At 39.5% G+C, this 22,996-nt stretch overlaps 2 protein-coding genes across 2 annotated transcripts; both read right to left on the minus strand.

Moving 5' to 3' along the window:
- Positions 1-287: 287 nt before the first annotated feature.
- kdm5ba (lysine (K)-specific demethylase 5Ba) lies at positions 288-18,122 on the minus strand. Its single transcript, XM_026347907.1, has 27 exons — positions 17,829-18,122; positions 13,541-13,618; positions 13,091-13,213; positions 12,788-12,958; positions 12,215-12,340; positions 11,773-11,860; positions 11,543-11,649; positions 11,272-11,430; positions 10,985-11,104; positions 9,917-10,075; positions 9,345-9,526; positions 8,977-9,139; positions 8,620-8,739; positions 8,087-8,281; positions 7,553-7,734; positions 6,069-6,193; positions 5,745-5,895; positions 5,429-5,549; positions 4,864-5,219; positions 3,577-3,715; positions 3,301-3,480; positions 3,048-3,206; positions 2,359-2,778; positions 2,133-2,223; positions 1,849-2,036; positions 1,490-1,750; positions 288-1,373 (listed from the first exon to the last, which is right to left on the minus strand). The coding sequence occupies exons 1-27, from the start codon at positions 17,979-17,981 to the stop codon at positions 1,215-1,217; spliced, it is 4,476 nt and encodes a 1,491-aa protein (XP_026203692.1). The 5' UTR covers positions 17,982-18,122; the 3' UTR covers positions 288-1,214.
- Positions 18,123-19,116: 994 nt separating this feature from the next.
- rabif (RAB interacting factor) lies at positions 19,117-22,844 on the minus strand. The gene is made up of 3 exons (XM_026346636.1): positions 22,727-22,844; positions 22,109-22,260; positions 19,117-21,748 (listed from the first exon to the last, which is right to left on the minus strand). The coding sequence occupies exons 2-3, from the start codon at positions 22,250-22,252 to the stop codon at positions 21,500-21,502; spliced, it is 393 nt and encodes a 130-aa protein (XP_026202421.1). The 5' UTR covers positions 22,253-22,260; positions 22,727-22,844; the 3' UTR covers positions 19,117-21,499.
- Positions 22,845-22,996: the final 152 nt, after the last annotated feature.

Below are 22,996 nucleotides of genomic sequence, written 5' to 3' on the forward strand. Positions count from 1 at the left end.
TGCAATGAAATGAAGGTTTCATGAGCAGCTACAGTGCAAGTTCATATTAACCAACTGCAGCTCATTTAAAATGTGTGTGCTGTATCACAGCCATTTCATTTATAGACCTCAACCTTTCAACTATTTTAAGAGACAGAAAAGTATTTGTAACTAATGACGATATTGTAGTGACATGCAAAGGCCAAACTGATGAAGTAAAATAAAAATATGAACCCATCTGTATAATACCGACTGTAAATGATGAATTTTACTTGTCAGCACCACCGGCATTGATGAGACCAGACATGTGGGAACAAACATTTTTATTTTATAATGCAAACTGCAACATTTGAATTATATTATTTACCCAAAAGAGCAGAAAAAGGTCATTTACCCGTGGCAAATAAATCTAAGTCCAACACAATATTTTCATCCTAAACCATAAAGGGAAAATCCACCCTAAAACAAAATCTACATTCCTTTGATGTCGGACAGTTCATTCTTACTTTGTGAATATAAACAAGTTGCACTCAACGCCAGGAACAGATCCAGGGCTCGTTTTTTCTTCTCCGCAGACAGCGCAAAAGGGAAACCTCACTTGACATTAAAGTCAGTTTGTGTTTTAAGGGATGTGGGCAAATATTTAGGTGCAAACTTTTGCACTTTTTTCATCAACAAGCTCAGACATACGGTCATGGCTCCGTTTTTGTTTTACCTTAACAGTGTATTATCACAGGGTCTATTAAGTGAGTTCTTCAGGGTTTTTGCTTCAAGAAGGCATCCTATCAAATAATTTCTAAGCACAAATATAGCTCAGGTGAAAACTGAACCTCCGTTAATCAGTTCAGTTATTGCTTAGATAAATAATATTTACTCTGTAAGAGAAAGAAGTTTCACATTGTTCAGATGCACGTAAAAAAACTGTTCTAAAATGTGATGTCAAATTGACTTTTTTTGGTTGAAAAATCCCTGCCCTGTTGGTTCTTGAAACATTTTGCCATTTTGTACATCTGCATCAAGTCTTGGAACGTTTCAGAAAGGATTAGTTGATTGGCTGAAAAACCAGCCACATGACAAAACAGTGACAGAAGTCTTTTGCAACTCTGGAAAAAAGTAAATAGCACCATCATCACTACGGGCAAGCCAGAAGGTAAAGAGGGAGAGCACAGGACACACAGAGTTCAGGTGTGCACATAGGTGCGGCGGCTTGCAACAACATTGCTGAACCTTCAAAGTCACTTTTTGGTCTTCATTCTCCTCTCGTAGTCGTCGTACTCTGGCTGTGTGCAGCTTATGCAAATATAGTCCTCCCTCTCTGCTCGCTCAGCAGACAGTCCCACACAGACCTGGTGGAACCACTGATTGCAGGTGCCGTCACACTGGACCCAGTTTACCTGAATAGCAGGGAGAGAAAGAAAAGGTTTTTTTAAATGTTTTTTTTTTTTTTAATTAAAGCAAATGAGAACATAAGTCAGTTACTGTTCATAAAACAAACCATATTAAAACGAACCTCGTCACCCTCTGGCTCTCTGCACCACGGTGCAGCACACAGTGAGAAGTCCTCTTCTGAATCTGATGGAGCAGGGTCAGACCCTGTATGTGTAGGAGAACAAGTCATCTTGGTTTCGTCACTCCGCTCTTTGTTTTTCTTGGACTTCTTGCGACACTTCTTGGCCTTGTCACTGTGCTGAGAGTCCGAGCTATCCTTGCGTCGCTTGGTCCTTTTGCCCTGACTGTTTACTGCCTCCTTTTTGGGACTGGAAACTCCATTCTGCGTGGAGCCATGAAGATTACAATTAAATACCAACAAATACTTAATAATAAAACTAAAAAAAAAAAATAAATAAGCTCTGCTGGAATGGTCACTACCTTGTTGTGTTGAGGGCTCCCTCTCGGAGACTGTTGGTCCTGTTCGTTGTTGTTCCCAGAGGGGGGACTATGTGAGGGCAGAGGGGCCAGTTTGTACAGCAGGTATCTGTACAGCTGCTCGGTCTCAGGCAAAGTGACCTGCAGCAAAAATCCCTCCACCATCAGCTCCTCCAGCTCAGGACCAAGTCCTGTAACAAATAGCATGAAAAACACAAGAGGTTAGAGATTAAATAAGGAAAAAAAAAATTAAATGTAAAAAGTGTGTAAAGATGCTTTACACTGACCGTGGAGTGGAACAGACTGGTGCTCTGTATAATACAATGAACCGTTTATTTCCTGAGTCAGATGCGAAGATAGTCTAGGTCCAACTCTCCCCTGAAATAATAAACAATCAACCTTAGTAATATTGACAATAATCCATCTAACTAATAAAGCAAATAGTTTTATCCACAAGCAACAGCCAAGACACTCATATCAACAACCCAAGTTATAACACGTCTATGCACTGACCATCTTTGACACCTTCTCCAGCACTCCCTCTGTGCAGGCCTGCTGAACTCGGTGCTGCCATCGCACTGTTCTCTCGATGAGGAAGCGCAGGGCGTCTCCTTCTGGCAGTCGAACCCGAATCCTTTGGAGTGAAGCCAGCAGTGGCAGGACCTTGTCCAGGGGTGGTTTTCTCGAACGCTGACAAAGAGGACACAGCCAGGCTTGGCCATACTCAAGGTCTGTGGGCGTGTCCACGCAGCCCAAGTGGAAAATTTCTCGACACAGCTCACACTGCACCATGGCACCTGAAGGGGCCTTTTGGCAAACACAAACACTAAGTGCACAACAGTTTTCAGCAGGAAGAAGCTTAGATTCATTTGAGGAACGCAGAGCCAACAGGATCTCCATCTCCCCCTGGCGGACCTCAGCAAGTGTAATCATCTGTGAGGAGAGAAAAATGTTGTAAATAAAACTAAGAAACGAATCTTAGTCACATCATTAGTACATCTCATTAGCAGCTACTGGAATTCATTAAAACTATCATCACCACACAGCGTGTGGAAACTGTCCTGTGTTAACTGAACAGATGAAATCAGGCAGCACTTTCTATAATTACTAAATTATTTTTATTCCTTCCTCATGTGTACTTCAAACACCATTATGCTTGTTGATTTGTGGGGGGAAAAAAAGAACAATACATTGAAACTCACAGCGGAGGCAGAGTCCTTGCTCTCAGAGAGCGCCCTCTCCACATCACATAGCAATTCCAGTTTTGTTGAAACTTTTTTACTGATCTGTGGATGCTCTTTCCCTTTTTTAGACCGTGATTTCTGATGCCCGTTCCCTACGTCACATCTTGGACAAAGGACCTGAACAAACAAAGCAAGCACACATTCCTATTATTTATACTGGTCCCAACAGGCACATGTGAGATTAAAACTCAAGCGTGTCTTCATGATTTACCTCAAGAAGAGAGAAGGGGGAGTTTTTCAGTAGGAATGTCTTTGCTGCGCTCTCCTTCCAGACCTGAACATCACTGACAAGGGCCTCCAGCCGACTCAGCTGGTCGAGCTTTACTGGGATGCCCTCTGCTCTGAGAACCAGCTCAGAGAGACTGTCCAGCACAGGAATACGTCCCCCTAGCTGCAAGCACCCAAGAATTTGTAATTCATGCTTCATACCATCTGGTGTCAAATGCTGAAATAATCCAGCAGGGCTGTAGAGTAGAGTATGTTTTACCTGGAGTGCTTCAGCTTCATGCAGCCATTTTTTGGCCTTGACGACGACGTCCTTCAGCTGCAGACAGTTGGGCAGATAAGCAGGGATGTTTTCTACTTCTTGTAGAGCAGTGTCGAGTGTTTCTAAGCTGTGATAAGGCCTGTGAAGTGAGACATGCTTCAGTTATTATCTCTTCAATTCAAAAAACATGATCAAATCAGATATCAGATTTTATATGATATGACCATACACACAAGCCTTTAAGAGAAATGCATTTTTGCATTGCAAATGCAACATTAAATATCAGATCATTTGCACTACTTGTTATGGCAGAGTCTGTTGCTGTACAGTGTGCAGTCTACAGTGGAAAGCAAAAGTATGTGAACTTTTTGGAATTAATAGCTGGCCGTCACTCAGTGTTGCTTCTTTCCTCATTAATGAGTGTTAGTGTAGCCACAATCCCCAAGTGTCTCTATTTGTAGATTGTTTGCCTAAATGGTGAATTTCTAAAGTCTTTGACATCATTAACATTTTCCAGCTTTATGTAAATCAACAGTTCTTGATCATTGATCCTCTGAAGTCTCCTTTTGGTGAAGCATGGCTCACATAAGCATATTCTACTTGTGCGGAGCAAACTCAAAAAGTCAGTGTTTTTTGTTGGGTGAAGTAGCTGTAGCTGTCACACCTCCAAACTCATTTTCTTAACTTGTGCTAACATCTGACTCCAATTAGCTTTTTTGAGGTCAATATTCCAAGGGTTCACTTAATGTTTCCACTCACAATTTGAGGTTTTTATGGTTGTTCTCAATACAGACATGAAAGATTACTTTTTTTTTGTTAGAAGAATCAGATCAGATTTTCTGACAAGTTAATGCAGAAAACCATGAGATTCCAAAGGGTTTACATAGTTTTCCTTGCCACCTTATGTGAAGCTACTGCTGGGATCAACACAGTCACAACACCAAGATCTAATTTATCCATAATGATCCAGCGCTGCTGATGCAAGACATCTTTCTCCGCACAGTCACAACATACAGAATTTCTACCTTTACATTCACTGTTATAGATCTTTTAAGTTACAGTAAAACATTTTGTACTGTAACTGCAGAGATTGCAGCATTTCAGATCACGTCATTAATACATACACCCAAACCATTCGAAATTTAATAAAAGTACATAACATTTAATAATTTGTAGAAAGATAAAACACAGTTGTTTTGCCATTCAAACCATAAGCTACAGAAATTCAAGGGTGGGAGACGCAAATTCAACATGAGATTCAGCACAGCTTTAGCTCTGTGTCCTCACCTGGCCTCCATGAGGCTGAGGACCCTTTCCTCCCACTGCTCTGACACCGTCAGCAGCTCCTGCAGACGTGCCATGGCTCTTTCTACAGAGCTGTGTGGAGCCAAACCCACACCCTGATCTATGAGCCTCCTCATGGTGTCCAGGCAGAGGCTGTCTGGTCTGCTGCTGGCTTGCTGCACGGCCTCCAGCCAGCGAGCCTGCTCTAGCCTCTCTCTCAGCAGGGGCAACTGTGGCAGCTCCACGTCCAGGCCCAGACTCACATCCAGGAGGTCCTGCAGCTCCAGTGCGCTGGGGGACTCGTCAGAGAGGAGACGTTCACTGCGCTGCTGGAAGTCGTCCACCCGGGTCAACAGGTCCTGGAGGTTGTATAGAACCAGCATTACAGACCAACATTAGAATAATAGGACAATGCTATGTTGTCAAACTGAGCAAGTTCATTCACATACTGTATAACAAATGTGTTTGAAGATGAAGAAACACTTGACCACCATATGCTTGAACACCATGAACTGAAGTCTTTATTTGTAACAATTAAAATGTTGCTTCTTAGAGCCAGCACACTAACCTTCAGTAAAGGAGACTGTCGGATGTTACAGGGCAGGTTGTCCAACTGTCGGACAAAACACCTCAGCTCCTCCACGGTCAGTTCATTCTGGTTTTGAGACTTTCCTCCTCCAGAACGATATCTAAAATCCAAATGAAAACCGCTTAACAGGCAAATAAAGGAAAGAAAACTGATTTGATTTGGTATCAACTACAATGGTCTGTTGTGGATACGATTTTTTTGTGTTATAGTGTCATTTAGATCAACTGTCAAACAACTGGACTTCCAAATTGTGCAGGAAAAGCAACTGGACAGGTCAGTCTATTGTTTGTTGTACCTTGTCTGTCTCTTCCCATTGAGAAGCTGTTGTGCCATCACAGCCACTTTATCAGCCTCTGTGGTGACTGTTCGTAGCTGATCTAGGAGGCTGTTTTGTGGGAAGGTCATTGTTTCTGCCTGCTCCACTAGGCTGTGAAGCTCTTCCAACCCTGGTTATAAAATGGGGTGAGGTAGAGATGAAGTGGGGTACAGCAATATTATACAGTGTGACAAAGAGCACAAAGTGGTAATGAGCTTTTATCATTAGGAGACACTAAAAACAATGCAGGGAAGGAAGATGTGTTAACAGGAGGTTTTATAATTTTAAGCATTTGCTTCTGACCTCTTTTTTTGTGTCCTTTGTTCTCGAGGATCTCCTGGACATTACAAACCCAGTCTTTATACGACTCTGCACGGAGTTTCACCATTGCCATCATGGTGTACAATTCATCCAGTGTAAACTTGTAACTGCATCAAATGAAAAAAGAAAAAAAAAAAAAAAGATGAAATGATTCAAATACAAAGTAAAGCAAATGCCCAATCTATATCTAGGCTTACAAAATGTTTCACTAAAGAGAAATTTTACATAAGGCAGGTCTTTTTAATTTGACATTTACCAGCTCCTGTAACAGAGTACTGTGTATTACAGCAGAAATGTTGTGTTTTAATTTATTTTATTTTAGAACTGCCACCTTATAGTGGTGGAGGGGTTTGTGTGCCTGAATGACCGTAGGCACTGTGTTGCCAGGGGAGTAAAGCCCCTGGTAGGATCTCCCAAAGCAAACAGGTCCTAGGCGACGGGCCAAACAAAGAGCAGATCACAAATCATTTATGAATAGAGTTAAATCAAAAAACCGCTACGTTGCCTGGATTTGCGTCACTGGGACCCCACCCTGGAGCCAGGCTTTTGCTCACAGAACCTAGCCAGACCCAAACCGAAGGAGCTACATGGGGCAGGGGGGGCTGAACTTGTGCTGGAGGTTGTAGGTCTCTTACATTTATGTCTACGGGCCGAATAGCAGTGCAGAGTACTGAATGTTAGGAGGCTGTCTTGGCCGACACGCCTTTGCAACATTGCGTTGCAGTCCGAGTACTTCTGGACTGGCAGAAGAGAGTTAGGGTGAGAGTCTCGGCCACCTAAGAGGAGCTTGGAGTATAGTCGCTGCTCCTCCACATTGAAAGAAGCCAGCTGAGGTGGCTTTGACATCTTTTTGGATGCATCAGAGACCCCTCCCAGGAGAGGTGTTCTGGACATGCCCCACTGGGAGGAGGGCCCAGGGAAGACCCAGGACCAGTTGGAGGGACTATGTCTCTCAACTGATCTGGGAACGCCCTGGTATTCCCCTGGAAGATCAGGAGACGTTGTCTAGAGAGATCTGGGCATCTCTGCTTAGGCTACTGCTGCCACAACTTGGCCCAGGATAAGCAGAAGAAGATGGATGGATGTATATTATAATTTATTTCTAAATAAAACTAAAGAATTATATTTTTTCCCATTTAATGTCTTTGCCTCAGAAACTGCACATTTACTTTTGAGGTTAAAATATGCACATTTGTACGAGTCTGATATTCGTACTATTGTTTTGGGGAATCTGTTGTAATGTGTTGTATGTGTGTTGTAGCTGTGACACATGAAGTATGTATATCATTTTCCCTAATTTGTTCAAATTTGAGAAAAACTTGTTCCTTTATCACATTTGGGTAAAAATGAGTAGGTGTGAGGATGCAGCTTAACGGATTGAGGTTTCTTGACAATAGTACAAAAAAAAAAAAAAAAAAAAAAAAAAAAAAGCAGATGTTCAGTTGTTCTGGGTTCTGAGGACTCACTTGAGTTGGAGGCTGCTAAAAGGACAAGAGCAGAGGTCCTGGGTGTGGTACAGACAAACCATTTTGTCAGTACTGCAGGCACAGGTGATCCCAGACAGGTAGCAGGTGGTCCGACACTTGAAGCACTGCCGATCCTCATCTGGTAGCACCTCATAATCAACTTGCTGTGATTGCACCACACCCTGGGGGATACAAAGTCACAGTTGTTAGAGCTGCAGGGGAGACAGAGGAGCCAAACACGACAGCTGTGTAGACAAAGAAAATCTCCTCAAAATCTTCTATAATAAATATCAAAGTTCAAAGTGTTCCCTAATGACACATCATTAAGTAGATACCAGCTTTGCTATCCAAGCCCCACAGGAGCAAATACGACAAAATGAAAAATTAATGAGGTTCAGAACTTAACTGCACTCATGTTTAAATTTGTTATGTGCTATAAATACAGAAATTATAGGCAGCAATCATTTTAAATCTCTAAACAAATTGAAAAACACAGAGATCAGAGTCAACAAAAGTAAGACAAGTGCTCCTCACCATTTTCTTAGTCCTCTCTCTTAGGTCCTCTTCTTCTTGGATCATGATGGTCATATCCTTCTGAACCGCTGATGCCAGGTCGAAATCCAGCATGTCTGCTTTACAGGCCATGCAACAAATCATCTCATCATGAGAGAAGACACAGTACCTGCTCAGCTCGCGATAGTGCTCCACACAGTTACGACCAAGGGGCATCTGTCAGAAAACATGTGATTAAGGCACTAATGCTAAATAAACAAATGTATAGATAAATCACTGTTATGGCAAATTACATGTGATAAATATTTTTATGTCCCATTCCATTTCAGATATTCTATGATGTACTGCATGTTGTTGGATGTCTATAACACTCTGCCATTTTCTGATTATTATTGGCGGAGAATTGCTCACATGATGTTTAATTCTAAGCTAAATCTAAGTTTTCCATGATTCCCAGACACAAAACATTTAACAGGGTATAAAAACATTTCAATGTACTATACTAAGCTGAATAAATAATACTGTGCAAACACATAGATGAACAAAATTCATACCCAGTCTAATGTACAGAAGTTGACAGCTTCAGCAAAGTTGAAGCCTTGATTGAAGCCACTGTGGTAAGCTCTGGGAAAAGTGATGACAAACTCGCCTGCACACTGGTTGGTGCGATAAATCTAAATATAAGAAAGACAGAAATTACAAGTTACAAGTAGTATGAAAACGTATGACATTCTTTACTTTCTTGATGGTTACGTGGTCAGGTTAAAAACTGGTCACTGTCAGTGTCCATAAAGAATAGTATTTTATTTATATTCAAATTTACTGTGCAACACTACCATAGGTAAAGGTCTAATGTCATCGGAGACACAGATATGATGATTAATGAATGATTGTAAGGCTGAGGTTGTTACCGGTACGCCATTGTTCATCAGCGTGTTGGGATTCATGATGGTGACCAGCTGGTGCAGAAGATCTGGCTGGGACTCAAACAGCTCAGGGGCCAGTTTCTTCATGACTGACTCGAGATGCTCTGCAGCATAACCAGGTGCCCCATACCATGTTTTTGGCTCGCCCCTGCACATATGGCCAAAACACTCACATTATGTTTAGTATATTACTGAAACTATTGTATTTTACATGACTGTTATGAGACTTTTCTGTTATGAGAAGTGTAATGTTTTTAAAACTGTGTTACTCTGAAAATGCCACACTATCACTAGTGTAGGACAGCTGACCTCCTACATAACAAATTACAAGACCTTTGGACAGTAAACCTTACCAGTGTAGATAGTTTATGGAGTAGCTCCAGTGGTCTTCAATATGCCAGCAGAAGGAAGAGAAGCACATGCCCACATACAGCCAGGGTAACTTCATCCCACAGATGTCGGCTGTAATGTGAGTCAGCACAGAGGCGTCCAGCACAGGCATGTTGTTCAGGTTCCAGCCGCTGCTCAGGTAATGCTGCAGGTCAGAGACAGGTCTCAACACTCCACTTAACCCTCACTTTAATACAGCCCTGTAAACTACAAACCAATCACATCTAAAAACAAAAACACGAAATCAGTGTTGTTTTTTTCAGCTGGTTCTCAGGAAAAAGCCGACACTGCTTTAGGATATTGAACATTTAAGATACTTCAATGGTATTTTTGCCGCTGATGATCAGTGAATTAGTGTGGGTATGATTTTAGATATCGTTACCTGTTGTATGACCACTCACATTTTGTCACAAGAAAAGAGTTCAATGAATTAACTTTAAGACACCACATTACAGATGTTTAATACATCATCATCATCATCATCATCATCATCATCATCATCATCATCATCGTAACAACAGGTGACAGCTTGTACCTCGTCCTCTGGAGAGACTTCAAAATGCCCATTTTTTACTGGGAAACCACTCCCAAACTCCTTGGAGGCGATGTCTGCTCCATACTCTACAGTGACATCCTCCTCAATGGTGCTAACTAGACGCCAGAACTCCTTCTCCACCAGCTCAGTAGGAACCATCTAAAACACACAAAGAGTCAAGTTCTTAAAACACCAATCTGGAAAACTAACATATTGGCTGGATGAACATCAAGGTGTTACTAGTGCAACACACATCACAGTTTGTCTTGTCTTAACAGTCTCTGTTTTAGACCACTAAAAGGGTCATTAGCTTTCTTTTAAATAAATAAATAAAAGAATAACCTACACAACATTTTCTCTGTCAAATCTGTGCTACATGAAGTCTATGCTCCCTGTTAAGCTGCTAAGTCAAACCCCTAACTTTTGACCATGGCAGCTTTTACTTAATGCCTTAGGTGTACCCCCCAGGATGAGAACGAGTGCAATAGGGTGAAACGACATCTGATAACACAAAGAGGACTCCTTTTGGAAGTGTTTTATCAAAGCATTCCTTTGTTCCAGACCAGAGTCATAAAACTAAGAAACAGAGTGCAGGTCTGTTTCCCTTTAAAATCTGCATCAAGCCTCACAAAAACCTTTTTGTGATATAAATAGAACTATTTCATGCATTGGAGTATTTTCTGCATGTTGATATTACTAGGATTTAGCACAAATAGCAGTAATAGGTAGTAAAACTTAGAAGGGATTTGGATGATCTGATGCTATGTGCTATGTTGTTTTTGTCAGTTAGGATTTTAAAGTTTTGTTCTGCTGAATCCTCTAGTTCTAAAATGTGATCCAAGAGATTTGTTTATAGGGAATATTATGGACTGTATATGGTGCTGACCACAAAAACCATTGTCAGGGAAGCTATAAGCACAGTTTTAGTAATAAGTTGATTTTAAAATGTCCTCATTTCTCTAAATCATATCCCTGTTGAACATAACTGTTCAAACAAAGATGAAGTTTAATTATAATAAAATTAGAAAGACAATCACTCATATCAATTAACAAGTGATGCATACTCACATGAACTGGCATGTTGAAATAATCAGACTTGAAGGAGTCAGCCATGTCTCCAAAAGCTTGAAGGGTGTAGCTCCTGCTGGCCTGCTCAAAGCCAAAAGCGACAGCAGGTTTGCCACACTCCTGAAAAAACATGAATAAAAAAAAAATGTCACATTGATGTAAACAACTCTGTATGTGTGTATGTAATGTATTTGTGGATACCAGATAGGGGCTTAATCTCTTGTTCCCCAATTAGGGGCATGTCTGTCTAGATTTAGCTCTCTGGGGGTAGAGGGTCTGCAGCTCACCTGAGCCAGGCACTTGGGGCACCTCCAGTCACCTTTGGGAACATCGTGGAGGGGAGGGATCAGACAGAAGATGTGATAGCTGTCATCACAGCCGTCACACAACAGCAGGCGGTCCTCAGCACTTCCACTGCCACACACCAGGCACATGTACTGGTCCACCTGAGTAGACAACAAATGAGAACGAGAGAATAAGAACGGCCTCCATACCACATGGATTTCACAGTGTTTGACTTGTGATGTAAACCATAAGTTCAATTACAAACAAACTTACTTTATTCACGGGGGGGTTGTTTATCTCATTTAATACTGTTTCTTCATATTTTATTGGAATTTCATGTTCAGTGGGCTCCGTTTTTATCTCAGTGATTGACATTCTCACTGAAAGACAAGGAGGAAAACTCAATGGAAGCTTTATAATTCTCTAATAATAATAATAATAATAATAATAATAATCAATATATTTCCATTGTATTGATGAGCATTTATTTTCAATGCTCTTACCAGGCTCGGGTTTGGCAACATATGTCCCCCTCCTCCTCCTGAGATTTGGACGATTTTCACAAATCTCCCCAGGTTCAGTTTTAATTCTCTGTAAGGGTCGTGGTCAGAGAGAAACACAGAACATGAGTTTAACTGGGCCCTAGTGAGATATCAATGATACCGTTACAACAGTGAACTAATGTGTGAAATGTGTGGCTTGACCCTTGAAATGCAAATTGTCCACAGTCACAGTCTGAATTTAGGTCAGATGGTCTTATATAAATACATTTTGTTATAAAGCTGACAACCTCAAAGGTTTAATCTGCCTCACTGTTCTATTGTAAACCTGTTTAGTGTGTGTGTGTGTGTGTGTGTGTGTTAAAACTGCGTGGACGTGAATGTCAATCAAATATTACTGATGTGACAATATCAAAGAACAATGAGGAAAAAAGTTCAGGCTCACTTCAGATCTCATTCGTTTGGCTCGGCGAGCGATGGTACAAGTCTCCTGGGGCTGGACAGACTGGCGCTGCGGCAGGTCATGAGGGGTGTACTCTTTATCTTTAGTGTCGTTGGTCAAGGTGGCCTCCTGTGAAATAAGAAACCTTCCATTGTTAGACACTGGACCAGTCTAGTTAAAAACTAAATGGTAGAAAATGAGCAAAAGCAAAAACACACACACACACACACACACACACACACACACACACACGAAATTAAAATAAGTAAAGTGAAAAAGCTTTCTGTCTTAGGTAACTACAAACAATTTGTGGCTGAGAAGCAGTAAGAAACCAGGCTGTTAAATACCACTGAAATGCTGTTGTTTTTATCAAATTGTCTAAGACTAGGTCCATGTTTCATCATTAAAATTAGCATACAATACTGTATAATCCTAAAAAAAAAAGAATAAAATAATAAACTGTGTTCCCTGAAAAGGCACAGTAATGGACTCTAATGTCTTCAAAAAACATGAACTGCACTGTGAACAAGTCTAGCTACTGCTGCTCTACTGGGAAAAGAAAACAGTGTGACGTACGGGCAGATTGGCTCCGGTCTGGAACAGGTTATACGGGTAGAGGATCCTCTCATAGTGTGCCCGCAGATGAGATCCAATAGCTTTGCCTGGAGCAAAGCCCATCTTGACAGATATCTTAGTCCAGCGTCGCTCTCTGCAGACGGCATCGAAGCCTCCCTCTTCATTCACCAACTGTGGATATATACATTATATGTTTTATGACTTGCGTTGTAATGATATCTGTCTTATATTCAAGTATACAAAAACTAACACATATTTTGTTTTTAGCCCTCTTCTAATTTTAAAACTAGAGTTTGTACAAGCCTTATTTAGCTGGTAAAGATCCAAAATCTTTCTTTCCACGTGAGGAATTTTCAGAGTGCATCCTTGGAGCTCCCAAAATTTGGCTATTTGATCCAGGAAGTTGAGCTTAACTCTGGTCTGAGCCTAAACAGGATGAAACAAAGATTAGTTATTTGTGTAATCAGCATTTCATACTTGACTTCAAACACAACTACACAAGACATAAGAAAAAAACAATTACAGGTCACCAAGCATAAATGACCAATCCCTAAGTACAACATCTAAAAAAGAAACAACTCAACAAATATGTATTATTCAGGTAAAACAGAATAAAACACAATCAATGCAGAAAGATCTATACATTATAAAGCAAGAGCAAAAGTATTAAGTGACTGGCAGGAGGATTTTCACTTCATTTCAATTACTGAATTTAATAAACTTTAATTATATAAACATGATAAATCAGTGTACCTCCAATTCATTAAGTCTCTGTATCCGTGGTGTGAATTTCAGTCTGTCAACATCACAAGCAAAAGGTGGCTGCCATTCCTGAGAGAATTAAAAATAAATAAATAAGCACACATTATAAAGCAAAATTACAAATTATTTGATGGTCACAGTGAAACAGGAGCCTTTGTAACAAAGCACTGATTTGTCACATGCGCAACAACATCGTGTGAATAGTGGGTAGTTTGAGACAAACCACTCAAAACAAACCTCCTTAAAGTGGATAAGGTTATTTATTTTTTGTCAACAAATACAGACAATGTGTTGGGCTCTCTAAAAACTTTTGCTAGTCATGACTTTATGAGTGATTAAAAACACTCCGTCAAGCCATTCAATGATCTATACTGACAAGGTTAGTCAACAGGAAGTAAAATATGAACATCTGATCCAGACTTCACACCCAGTCCAAGCATCCAGAAGACAACAGCTCTTATTAAAAAAAAAAACATACACCATTATTAAAAGGCACACCTACAGGAAGTCACTGTGTGTGTAAATGTGCCAGTGAGTAACATTTTATATTCAGGCCTACAGTGCAGTGCTGATCAGAATTGTTGCTTTACTGATGTTCAAATATTACAGATTTTTATTTATGTTGTTGATGACAAAGTAAAAATTATCTACAATTTGAAATCTCTTAAAATATTTGTCAGAGCCTATAAATGAAATAGATGTATTATCAAATAAGATGTGATTCAACAAAGCAATAACATCAAATTTATGCCTACAGTTGACTAGAGACAGTTGACTGCGCCACACAACTTGTCATTTCTGTTGTCACAAACGAAAATGTTGACTCGTCTGATATGAACGCACTTGCACAATGAACTACAACAAACCTACTCATGCTAAACCACACAACTTCCTGTAAGACAAGAGAAATGGGTTGCTCAGTAGCCCAGTCAGCAGGATAACCTTAGTTTTACATCAAGAAACGTGTAATGCTAAGCTTCTGTCATGAATGAGAATATTTACAAACACGAAAAGTATACAGTTGTGTTCTTGACAGACTGAAAGTGTGGCTACCGTGACACTGATCATGATATACATTGTCACTGATTGTAACTGTTAGACTATGTATTTTTTCTGTGTTGTCAGTACTACTGTAATACTGTGTTCCCATTAATAGTACAAACACAGTAGGCTGCAATCCCCAAATTACCCCAGTCCCCTCTAGCTACACAGTAAGGCAACTTATATTTATGTATTTTAACTTAAAGTCTTATCCAGTATAGTCATTTGTAAATAATCATTTGCATTTGGGAGCCTGTCACGTGACCCACTTTGTGTCACCTCCCTTCTGTAAACTGACTTCCTTCTAACAAAACACTTGTAATAAAAAACAAACAAACAAACCCAGGAATACATGAAGGTAGTGCAATCAGTGAATACTGATTTTAATACATTTCATATGTACATCTAGGTTTATGGAAACAATGTGTCCTCAGCAAGTCTTCACCAAAGCTCATCAGTTACACTTTATGACATTCAATATTTTCTTGTCATTTCTAACAGAAGGACAGTCAGAAATGTTTATCTTTGAGACAAGTTTAAGGTTTAACGTTTGTCCTTCACTGAAGTTGAACTATCGTCACATTGATTTTGTCTTCTAAAGAAATTAAAGTCTTCATGTCCACACTCGCTCTCACACAGTACTAACTGAACCGTTATGGTTTCTGTAATGGCTTATGAGATTTGTTGCATAGGATTCTTGTTATTAAGCAACAAACACAACCTATGGTTTATGTACAGTGTCATTAAAATATGATTTGTAATAGTTACAGTTAATAGCATTTTTATCAGGGAAGATGTGTCAACTTATAAAACAAAATAGGCCCATTAACTTTAAGTTACAGTTTTAGTTTTGCTTTTAAAAACGCTGTCGAACTCTCACTGATGCTACCACAACGAAAGGGGAAGATGTCACATTAGCACACAAGATTTTATAACAGATTATATGACCTGACTCAGTGGGGCCTGAAAACTAGGCTACAGCTTTGAATCCAATTCAAACGTTCAAGATGGCAATATTTCTTAAAGAGCACAACCACATATAGGTAATTTGTAAACGTATTCAGTATTTTCTTTAGTACTGACAACCTACTACAGGTATTTGAAAAAATAAATAAATAAATAAATAAAAATAATAAATATATATATATATAAAATGTGTTATTACACAAACACAAGGCTTTTTTCCTTCCTGTGATGGAACATGCTGCTCATAAAGACAACAATAGCTGCACTAATTCCACCTTATCATGTGTAGAAATAGCTGGATTAGACTAACAAATGTATGGACACAAAAGGTGAACAATCACTTTCTAAACATCTGTCACACTTGTCTAATCAAACTACTGAAGATTACAAGTGCAATTTTGGTCTGAACATGGCTAGCCCTACCTCTACTACAAAATGACAAATGCAAGTGGTGAGAAGTTGGTCACAAACAGCCTACTATAATCACTAAAAAGCATTTGCATATGTGCTACTAACATCAACAGTCAAAATGTGACCAGTGTAAAACCATGAAAGAAATGCTAACCACAAACTAACCCTCTTTCTGAACTGTTAATACAACACATCAGAGACCCTAGTAGAAGTAGAGAAGACAGAAACAAAGAAAATGACATCTCAGATCTAAAAATATAATTAAATTTAAAAAAACAAAACAAACAAAAAAACAAACAAACGCAGGATGCAAGTTGTGTAAGCCTGCACCATTTGAGCCTCCAGGACACCCCCGTCCCGTCCTCCTTAGTGAACAGACATTTGCTCTTTAGCTTCTTCCCATATGTTCTGTAGTTAAAAGAATGATCCTGCACTTTAAAGATCTGTCATATTGGGGTCATATAGACGCCAGTAAATGCAGATATATCTTAAAGCTGATGAGGTGTAGAAGGCCAGATAATCTGCATTGAGTCTTTGGTTAAACCTTTTGCAACTCCATTTCTTTTGTTTACATGAGCAGTGCATTTTCCTCCCCATGACCACCAAGCACTAAAAGCAGTGCCCCACCCACACACCCACCCACCCTTTCTGATAACTGTGATAACAATTCAGTCTCTTGCACCCTAACCCATCACGTCAAACCGTGTACTTCCTAATTGCAGCTTCCTAATTTCTACTAAAGATGAGCTGAGCATGAGTTATCTCATGACATATAGTTCAAACAAAACATTTTCCCCACCGGTTCTAAGATGGCAAAGGGAAATCTGTCAAACAATTACGTTAGTAATGAGTCATGTTTATATATTTATTTCAGCTGAATTTGCCCTTTATCTAATTTGCATGGATGCATGGACACACCCTTGAACAGGATATCTGTTCTCTGCTAATGAAACGTATCACAGATAAAGTCAACGTGAGGATGAATTTAAATCGTGTTTACTTGTGATGGAAACGTGTAAGTATGTTTTTGTGTCTTGATAGACTCCATGTATGCATCCTGTGACGTTAGAGAGGTGTGTATCCTGCTGCTTTGACCCTCCAATTAGAAAATGGTCCGAGAGTTGTTTCGATATAACGTCTAAAATACTTGGCCAACTATGAACCCTGCAAACAATGAAGAATAATCGCATTTAGCTCATTTTAAGGCGTGAATTTGATTAAAAGCTAAAAGACTATAAGTGTCCATTAGGCTCCGTGTGTGAACGACCCCATCTCTCCATAAACAGTTGGTCACCGAGCACGTACCAACGTTAGCAACGTACATGTCACAACTGCAGCTTTAAACAGGCCTCGTCCACCTCAGCTAGTTCAGCACAAACCCACTAACTCCATTTAAATAAGTGGATAAAAGCAGTGCCCACATTTACTAGTTTAAATGTTTGCGAGCAGTTTCCGCAAGTCGAGTCCAGGAACCATTTCATTCTGCGCCAACGTAAACAATTTCCATTATATTTGCATACAGGCAAACTTTAGCGTTTGAATTATTTTTAGATATCGTACATCTAGAGCTGACTGTTACAATAGAGACATGTCGGACTGTTTGGAGGTTCAAACTTCACCGGGACACGGGTTTCCTCCTGAATTAGCACGCCTGTGCGAGCTTCTCGTCGTTGTTGCAAACACAACACAGTCCGAGCTCAGGCTAGCTGACAATTTAACTCGCAGCCGCAATCCGCCATGTTGAAACCTGTCTAAAAACACAACTTTGCCTGCTGAATTATCAACTAGAGCTGAGGCCAAAATACCAAACAAATTAAAAAAAACAAAACAAGAATAGTTTTGAAATTTAAGAAATACTCACCGGCGGTGGTCGGATCTTGCAGATGCCAGTTTTCTCTGCAATGGGTCGTATTTTGTTGATGTACGCAAAAGGGTCGGCAAATTCCTCCCAGCTGGGCTCGAAAACAGGGCACTCAGGAGGGGGAATGAACTCATTCTGCTGAGGTTGAGTCATCGTTGCATCTTCGTTATGACTGTAGATGAAAATATGTTTGACGAGGCTCCCCCACACGGACAAAGCTCGCTGTAGATTAAGAGTCTTTCAGTTCATGTCCACTCTCCACTCATTGAACTCAAAGACGAATTATCTAGTGAGACGAAAGGGTGACAGGCTGAGACCGTACTCCTCCGCCTCGGAAAGTAGACACTTACAAATGATTTAGGGTACAGTCATTTTTACACTCAAACCACGCAAACACACATTTTAGACATATTTTCAGGTGCCACAACCGATCGTATTTATAAGTGATATTTTAATGAACAAATGTGGCTCAAGCGGTGCGCATTTATTTCTGTTTCAGTTAAATGTCTTAGGACTATGCTAGACTTAATACTTTCAACGTACTTTAATATCGAATAAAAATAATCTACAAGTGTTTGATCTCACACAGTTAACACTTTAGGAGCACGATACTCTTTTTTAAGGATTACAGTTTATTGGTTCCGTAGTTTCTTCAGTCCCGGGTGGGCTTGATTCATGTACCACTTTGGCACACCGGTGCCCTCGGTTTACAAATAAATGAATACGTTTCAGTGGCTGTTCTTCACCCCGCCCGCCCGTGTGGCATAATAGACGCGTGTCAGACGGTACGTCAGACTCTGTAATCGAACACACCCTCCAGATCACTGCGCGCTGATCGGCACTTCGTTTTTAAATGGTCTAGAGGAGCGGGCTGATTGGTGGAGACGACAGTCATATGTGCAGCTTCACTGAAATCCTCCTGGAGAAATGTTCTCCTGTGGTGTGGCCAGAAGCAGCGTGGGGACGGTTGTAAACAAAACCTGCAGGAGCTAGCATCAGGCTAACAACAGCGTTTTATCAAATCCTCCTTTACCTCTCTCTGCCAGTGGCCTCAGCATCTCTCCTTCTCTGCTGAGAGAAGCCGAGGAGGAGGTGGGACCAGAGGCAAAGCTCTCCACGTCTCACACACACATGAATGGGGAAGGAATTCTGGTCTGGCTGCACCAATATGGCGATTTCAATTATAAACACTTTAAGATTTCTATTCTAACCTGCTGTAGAATAGAGTAAAGCCAGTAAAATATAACTTGTTTATATTTTATGATATACATCCAATCATGCCAGTGTATAAGAGGTTATTTGCTGGTTTATTACCCATATAGAAAAAAATAACAAGCATTTGTTGTTTGTTGTTGTTTGTTGGGGTAGCCTTTTGATGTGACAGTGCTTCCAATACAGCGCATTGGTGATAAAATGTTGAAGTACAAAAATACTTTTTCTTGGCAGGATTCACCAAAGTTAAACACAAGACTATAAGATGTTTTAATACAACAAAGAAATCTACCTATGTCACAATCAACTCAACCAAAGTATGAAAGTATGATGGTAAAACTAGTAGGACAGCATAGTCTAGATTTATTAATTAATTATTTTAAAGTACTTCCTACTGCTTTATTAAAATCATAAAATGAATTTAGGTTTTTGTATTTGACATTTGCCCATTGTAAGATAAACTCCCTAACTTGCAGACAGTGATATGTACAGGTCTGATGCAGATGAATGAAACTTAGAAATATAGACAGAATATATATGAATATATGAAAATAAATAGCCTGTTGTATGCACAAATCCATCAGTTAATATGTTTCTAACATATCCAGACAATGCCCAGTCACATGGAAAAAAACATTGTATAGCTTACATTACTCTTTATGGCAGGTAGGATAAAAGGTCTCAGACAATTAAATGTAAGATTTTTTAGTGCCTTATATGGCCGCTGTTATCCATCAAATCCAATGACATCTGTTTTGTCTGATGGTGTTGTCTTAGTAATATATTTTTTCAACATTAAATTATCAAACACAAAATCATTACTTTTTTCTAAACACAGTTGTGTCATTCCATAAAATGTAACTCCATACAGAAGTTCATCATACCTTAATTTTTGTTTTCACAAGCTGAAAGCTACGCCCTGATTCAAATGAGAGTTAACATTTCTGGTAAAATCACAGATGTTGTGTTAACTGCTGCATTTGTTTCAATCTGTAAACAAGACTTATTTGAATGTTCCTGTTCTCTGTTTCATTTGAACTTCCTGTCAGTGGATTTTGGATAGCAGATAAGACAGGTGTCTTTCATTGTTAGGAGAACAGAGAGTAAAAAAAAATCAACTGCACATACTGCACATATACAAGTGTTCAAGATTAGTCTAACAAAAAATTGGATAACTAGGTTTCAGAAATGGATCATTGTGTACAGAGTCACGTTTGTTTATGATACCATCTATACTTACATCATTTACACGTGTGACTGCATCTGTGCTGATGCTACATTAATACATTATTTTTCTAGAGAGCACTGCAGGGTAAATGGTTTATATGCATGTCATGGAATCCTGATGTCTGACCCCATGTTTCTTGTCTACTTCTCTACTGTCAAGCTATCAAATAACGGCTAACATGCTAAAAAATATGTATTATCTTTCACTCTGTCAGTATTGTACATTCAGATGTCACTAATGCATACTATGTATTACATTTATTGTTACTGACTTAATATTTATATTACCAACATTACTTCCTCTGTTTCAGGTGTTGAGGCAGATTATTTGGTTGACACATGCACAGCACACCCAAAATAACAAGTGACCATAACAAATGAAATAAAATATAAAAAAAAAAGAATCTGTGTCAAATAAAGAAGCCACGACATCTAGTGGTGATCAGTTAACCTACACATTCAAATTCCCAATGTGTGAGGTTTTTAAAGAATTGATAATCTAAATCACAAACCTGACTCCCATCCACAATAAACTATTTCCATAGAAAGAATTTCAGCCCTCACTACATATACTTTTATATATTTTTCCTTCACATCTTACTTAGAGACCACGTTGTATTGTGTATAATGAGCATTTTGTAACAATATTTACACATGCTTGGTTGGCAATTTGAGTGCTGCGAGGCCATGCAAATGTTTAAATAACAACTATGATTGGCAATGTTTAACAGTCAAGTTTAGTTTTAAACACACTTAGCACAAAGAAAGCAGAAACTCAATGTCGGACATTGATACTCACTTTATATTACAACATCAAACTCTTGCCCAAGGACACTTCAACATGTGGAGCCAGGAATCGAACCACCGATCCCATGTTTGGTAGATTGGTAATCAGAGCATGACTGATTTTTCATGGGTTAAAAGAAACCTCTTCAAGAAAACATTTGCTTGATATCATTCGAAATCTTCTCAAAAACTATTTTATTTGAATAGAATGGTCACTCTGTTGCCAGTGTGATCAAGGACAATTGTAGTGATATCATCAATTATTCTGTACACATAACAACCAGATCTGTATGTAAACTGTACTGAATGTGTTTGTGTGTGTGTGTGGGGGAGAGAGATATAGGTCAGGTTGGCTGAGGCTTAACTCTGGCAGTAAAGCCATGAAAAGATGCATAGACTGCCAACACATTTTTAAAAGTTCTTGTGGGCTGACTTATGCACTTACACTATGCATGATTCACCCTTTCCAAAGCAATGTAGAAACTTTTCTTGTCATCCAAACAGTGCAAGCCAATTGGTCCAATCTCACAGTCTGCGCAGATGAGATACTTGATTCTCCCCACGTCATGAGTGAAGCCCACATTCTCAAAAGTGTACATGTCGTCCACTAACCAGTGGGCAGTCAAAGTGTCGCCATCCACTGAGCCGTCTGTGCTGCTGAGGCCGCTCTTTTTCCGCATGGATGGTAGGAACAGCTGGTGGGAGAAAAGACAGCCTCAAATTTAAAAAAAGAAGTCTATAATAGAGTTTTTGAGCAGGCATAAAAAGTCAGTGAAGTATGTCTCTTACATGCATGAACAAATTGACATCATTAAATACGTATATTGTTTTGTCTGTCCAAGACTACAAAAACAAAGTTTCTTTTATAAATGAGATAATGTTAAACAAGGGAAAATAACAAATCCTGTCAATTCAATTGCGAAACAGAAGTATAAAGTAGTGTAAAATTATTATGTGCTACACCAAAACAATTGAATATATTTAACTTAGACAGAAAAAAAATAGTACACCAGAAGGCTGTCAGTCCAGTATATTGCCGTTTGTCACATTCATACCTCTTTCTCTGCAAACGCAGCCATCCCCGGACACAGGACCTTGGATCCGCAGCGCTGACACAGCACAGACTTGCTGTTCTTGCCGTCCTCAGACACCAGGTCTGACCGATCCGTGTTGTCTTTGTCCTGTTGATTATTGTCCATCTCGAATCCTGATTAACAACAAATTTACCTTGAAATGTATGTACAAAGGTGGGGCTAATACAAAGGGCGGCAGTAAACTGTAATGAATAACTAATTTTTGTTAAATTAGTGTGCTGTCTTAACGAAAAGAAAGAAACACGGGTCCATCACGGACCCTTTGTAGTGCGGAAGTCCGTGACAGGTAACTAAATTTAATTATGACATTTTTCATTATCAACAGCATAATGTTACATATTCTGCCGATCCTAACGCTGCTATATTCATGCTGAAAACTTACAATAAATATATTAATGTTAATAACTATTAGCCTGATACAGTCCTTCTAATTAGCCCCGTCCCAGGCATTTATGCTAATACATGTATGCTAACCTGATGCTAACGCCGAATTCAACTATGATACGACAAATAGTTAAATAAATAACATATCCGTGAAAAAATGGTTGCATGCATTTGAAAAAGGCAAATGAAACGTACCCAAATATTGAAGTTAAAAACAAGGTTGATTTTCACAGTATAACCGTAAGACTGACAGGATGCTGAAGCTAAACCAGCAAACCAGCTGGTCTTGAATCGTACCAGCCACCAAATGCTCTCGTTCAGAAACACAACTCTGCTTTGGTTCCTTACTAAACTGGTTCCCTGGGTTTTATCAGGGGAGACTTTTCATTGTTATTCTGTTCATTTTACGGTATTTTTACGGTCCGTTTTCTACACAGAGAGTCTGAGGAGAATCATGCGAATCTT

This window comes from Anabas testudineus, chromosome 5, assembly GCF_900324465.2.
Source record: "Anabas testudineus chromosome 5, fAnaTes1.2, whole genome shotgun sequence".
NCBI classification, from domain to species: Eukaryota; Metazoa; Chordata; class Actinopteri; order Anabantiformes; family Anabantidae; genus Anabas; species Anabas testudineus.

Bases quoted from the DNA above. Each gene is read 5' to 3' on its own strand.
- kdm5ba (XM_026347907.1), bottom strand. From the start codon at position 17,981: ATGACTCAACCTCAGCAGAATGAGTTCATTCCCCCTCCTGAGTGCCCT. The intron at 9,527-9,916 runs GTACAAGCTGTC...TCTGACCTGCAG, and splicing joins AAGTCTCTCCAGAGGACGAG to CATTACCTGAGCAGCGGCTG. The intron at 2,779-3,047 runs GTGAGTTTCAAT...CTCTCCTCACAG, and splicing joins GCAAGGACTCTGCCTCCGCT to ATGATTACACTTGCTGAGGT.
- rabif (XM_026346636.1), bottom strand. From the start codon at position 22,252: ATGGACAATAATCAACAGGACAAAGACAACACGGATCGGTCAGACCTG. The intron at 21,749-22,108 runs GTATGAATGTGA...TTCTCCCACCAG, and splicing joins CTGCGTTTGCAGAGAAAGAG to CTGTTCCTACCATCCATGCG.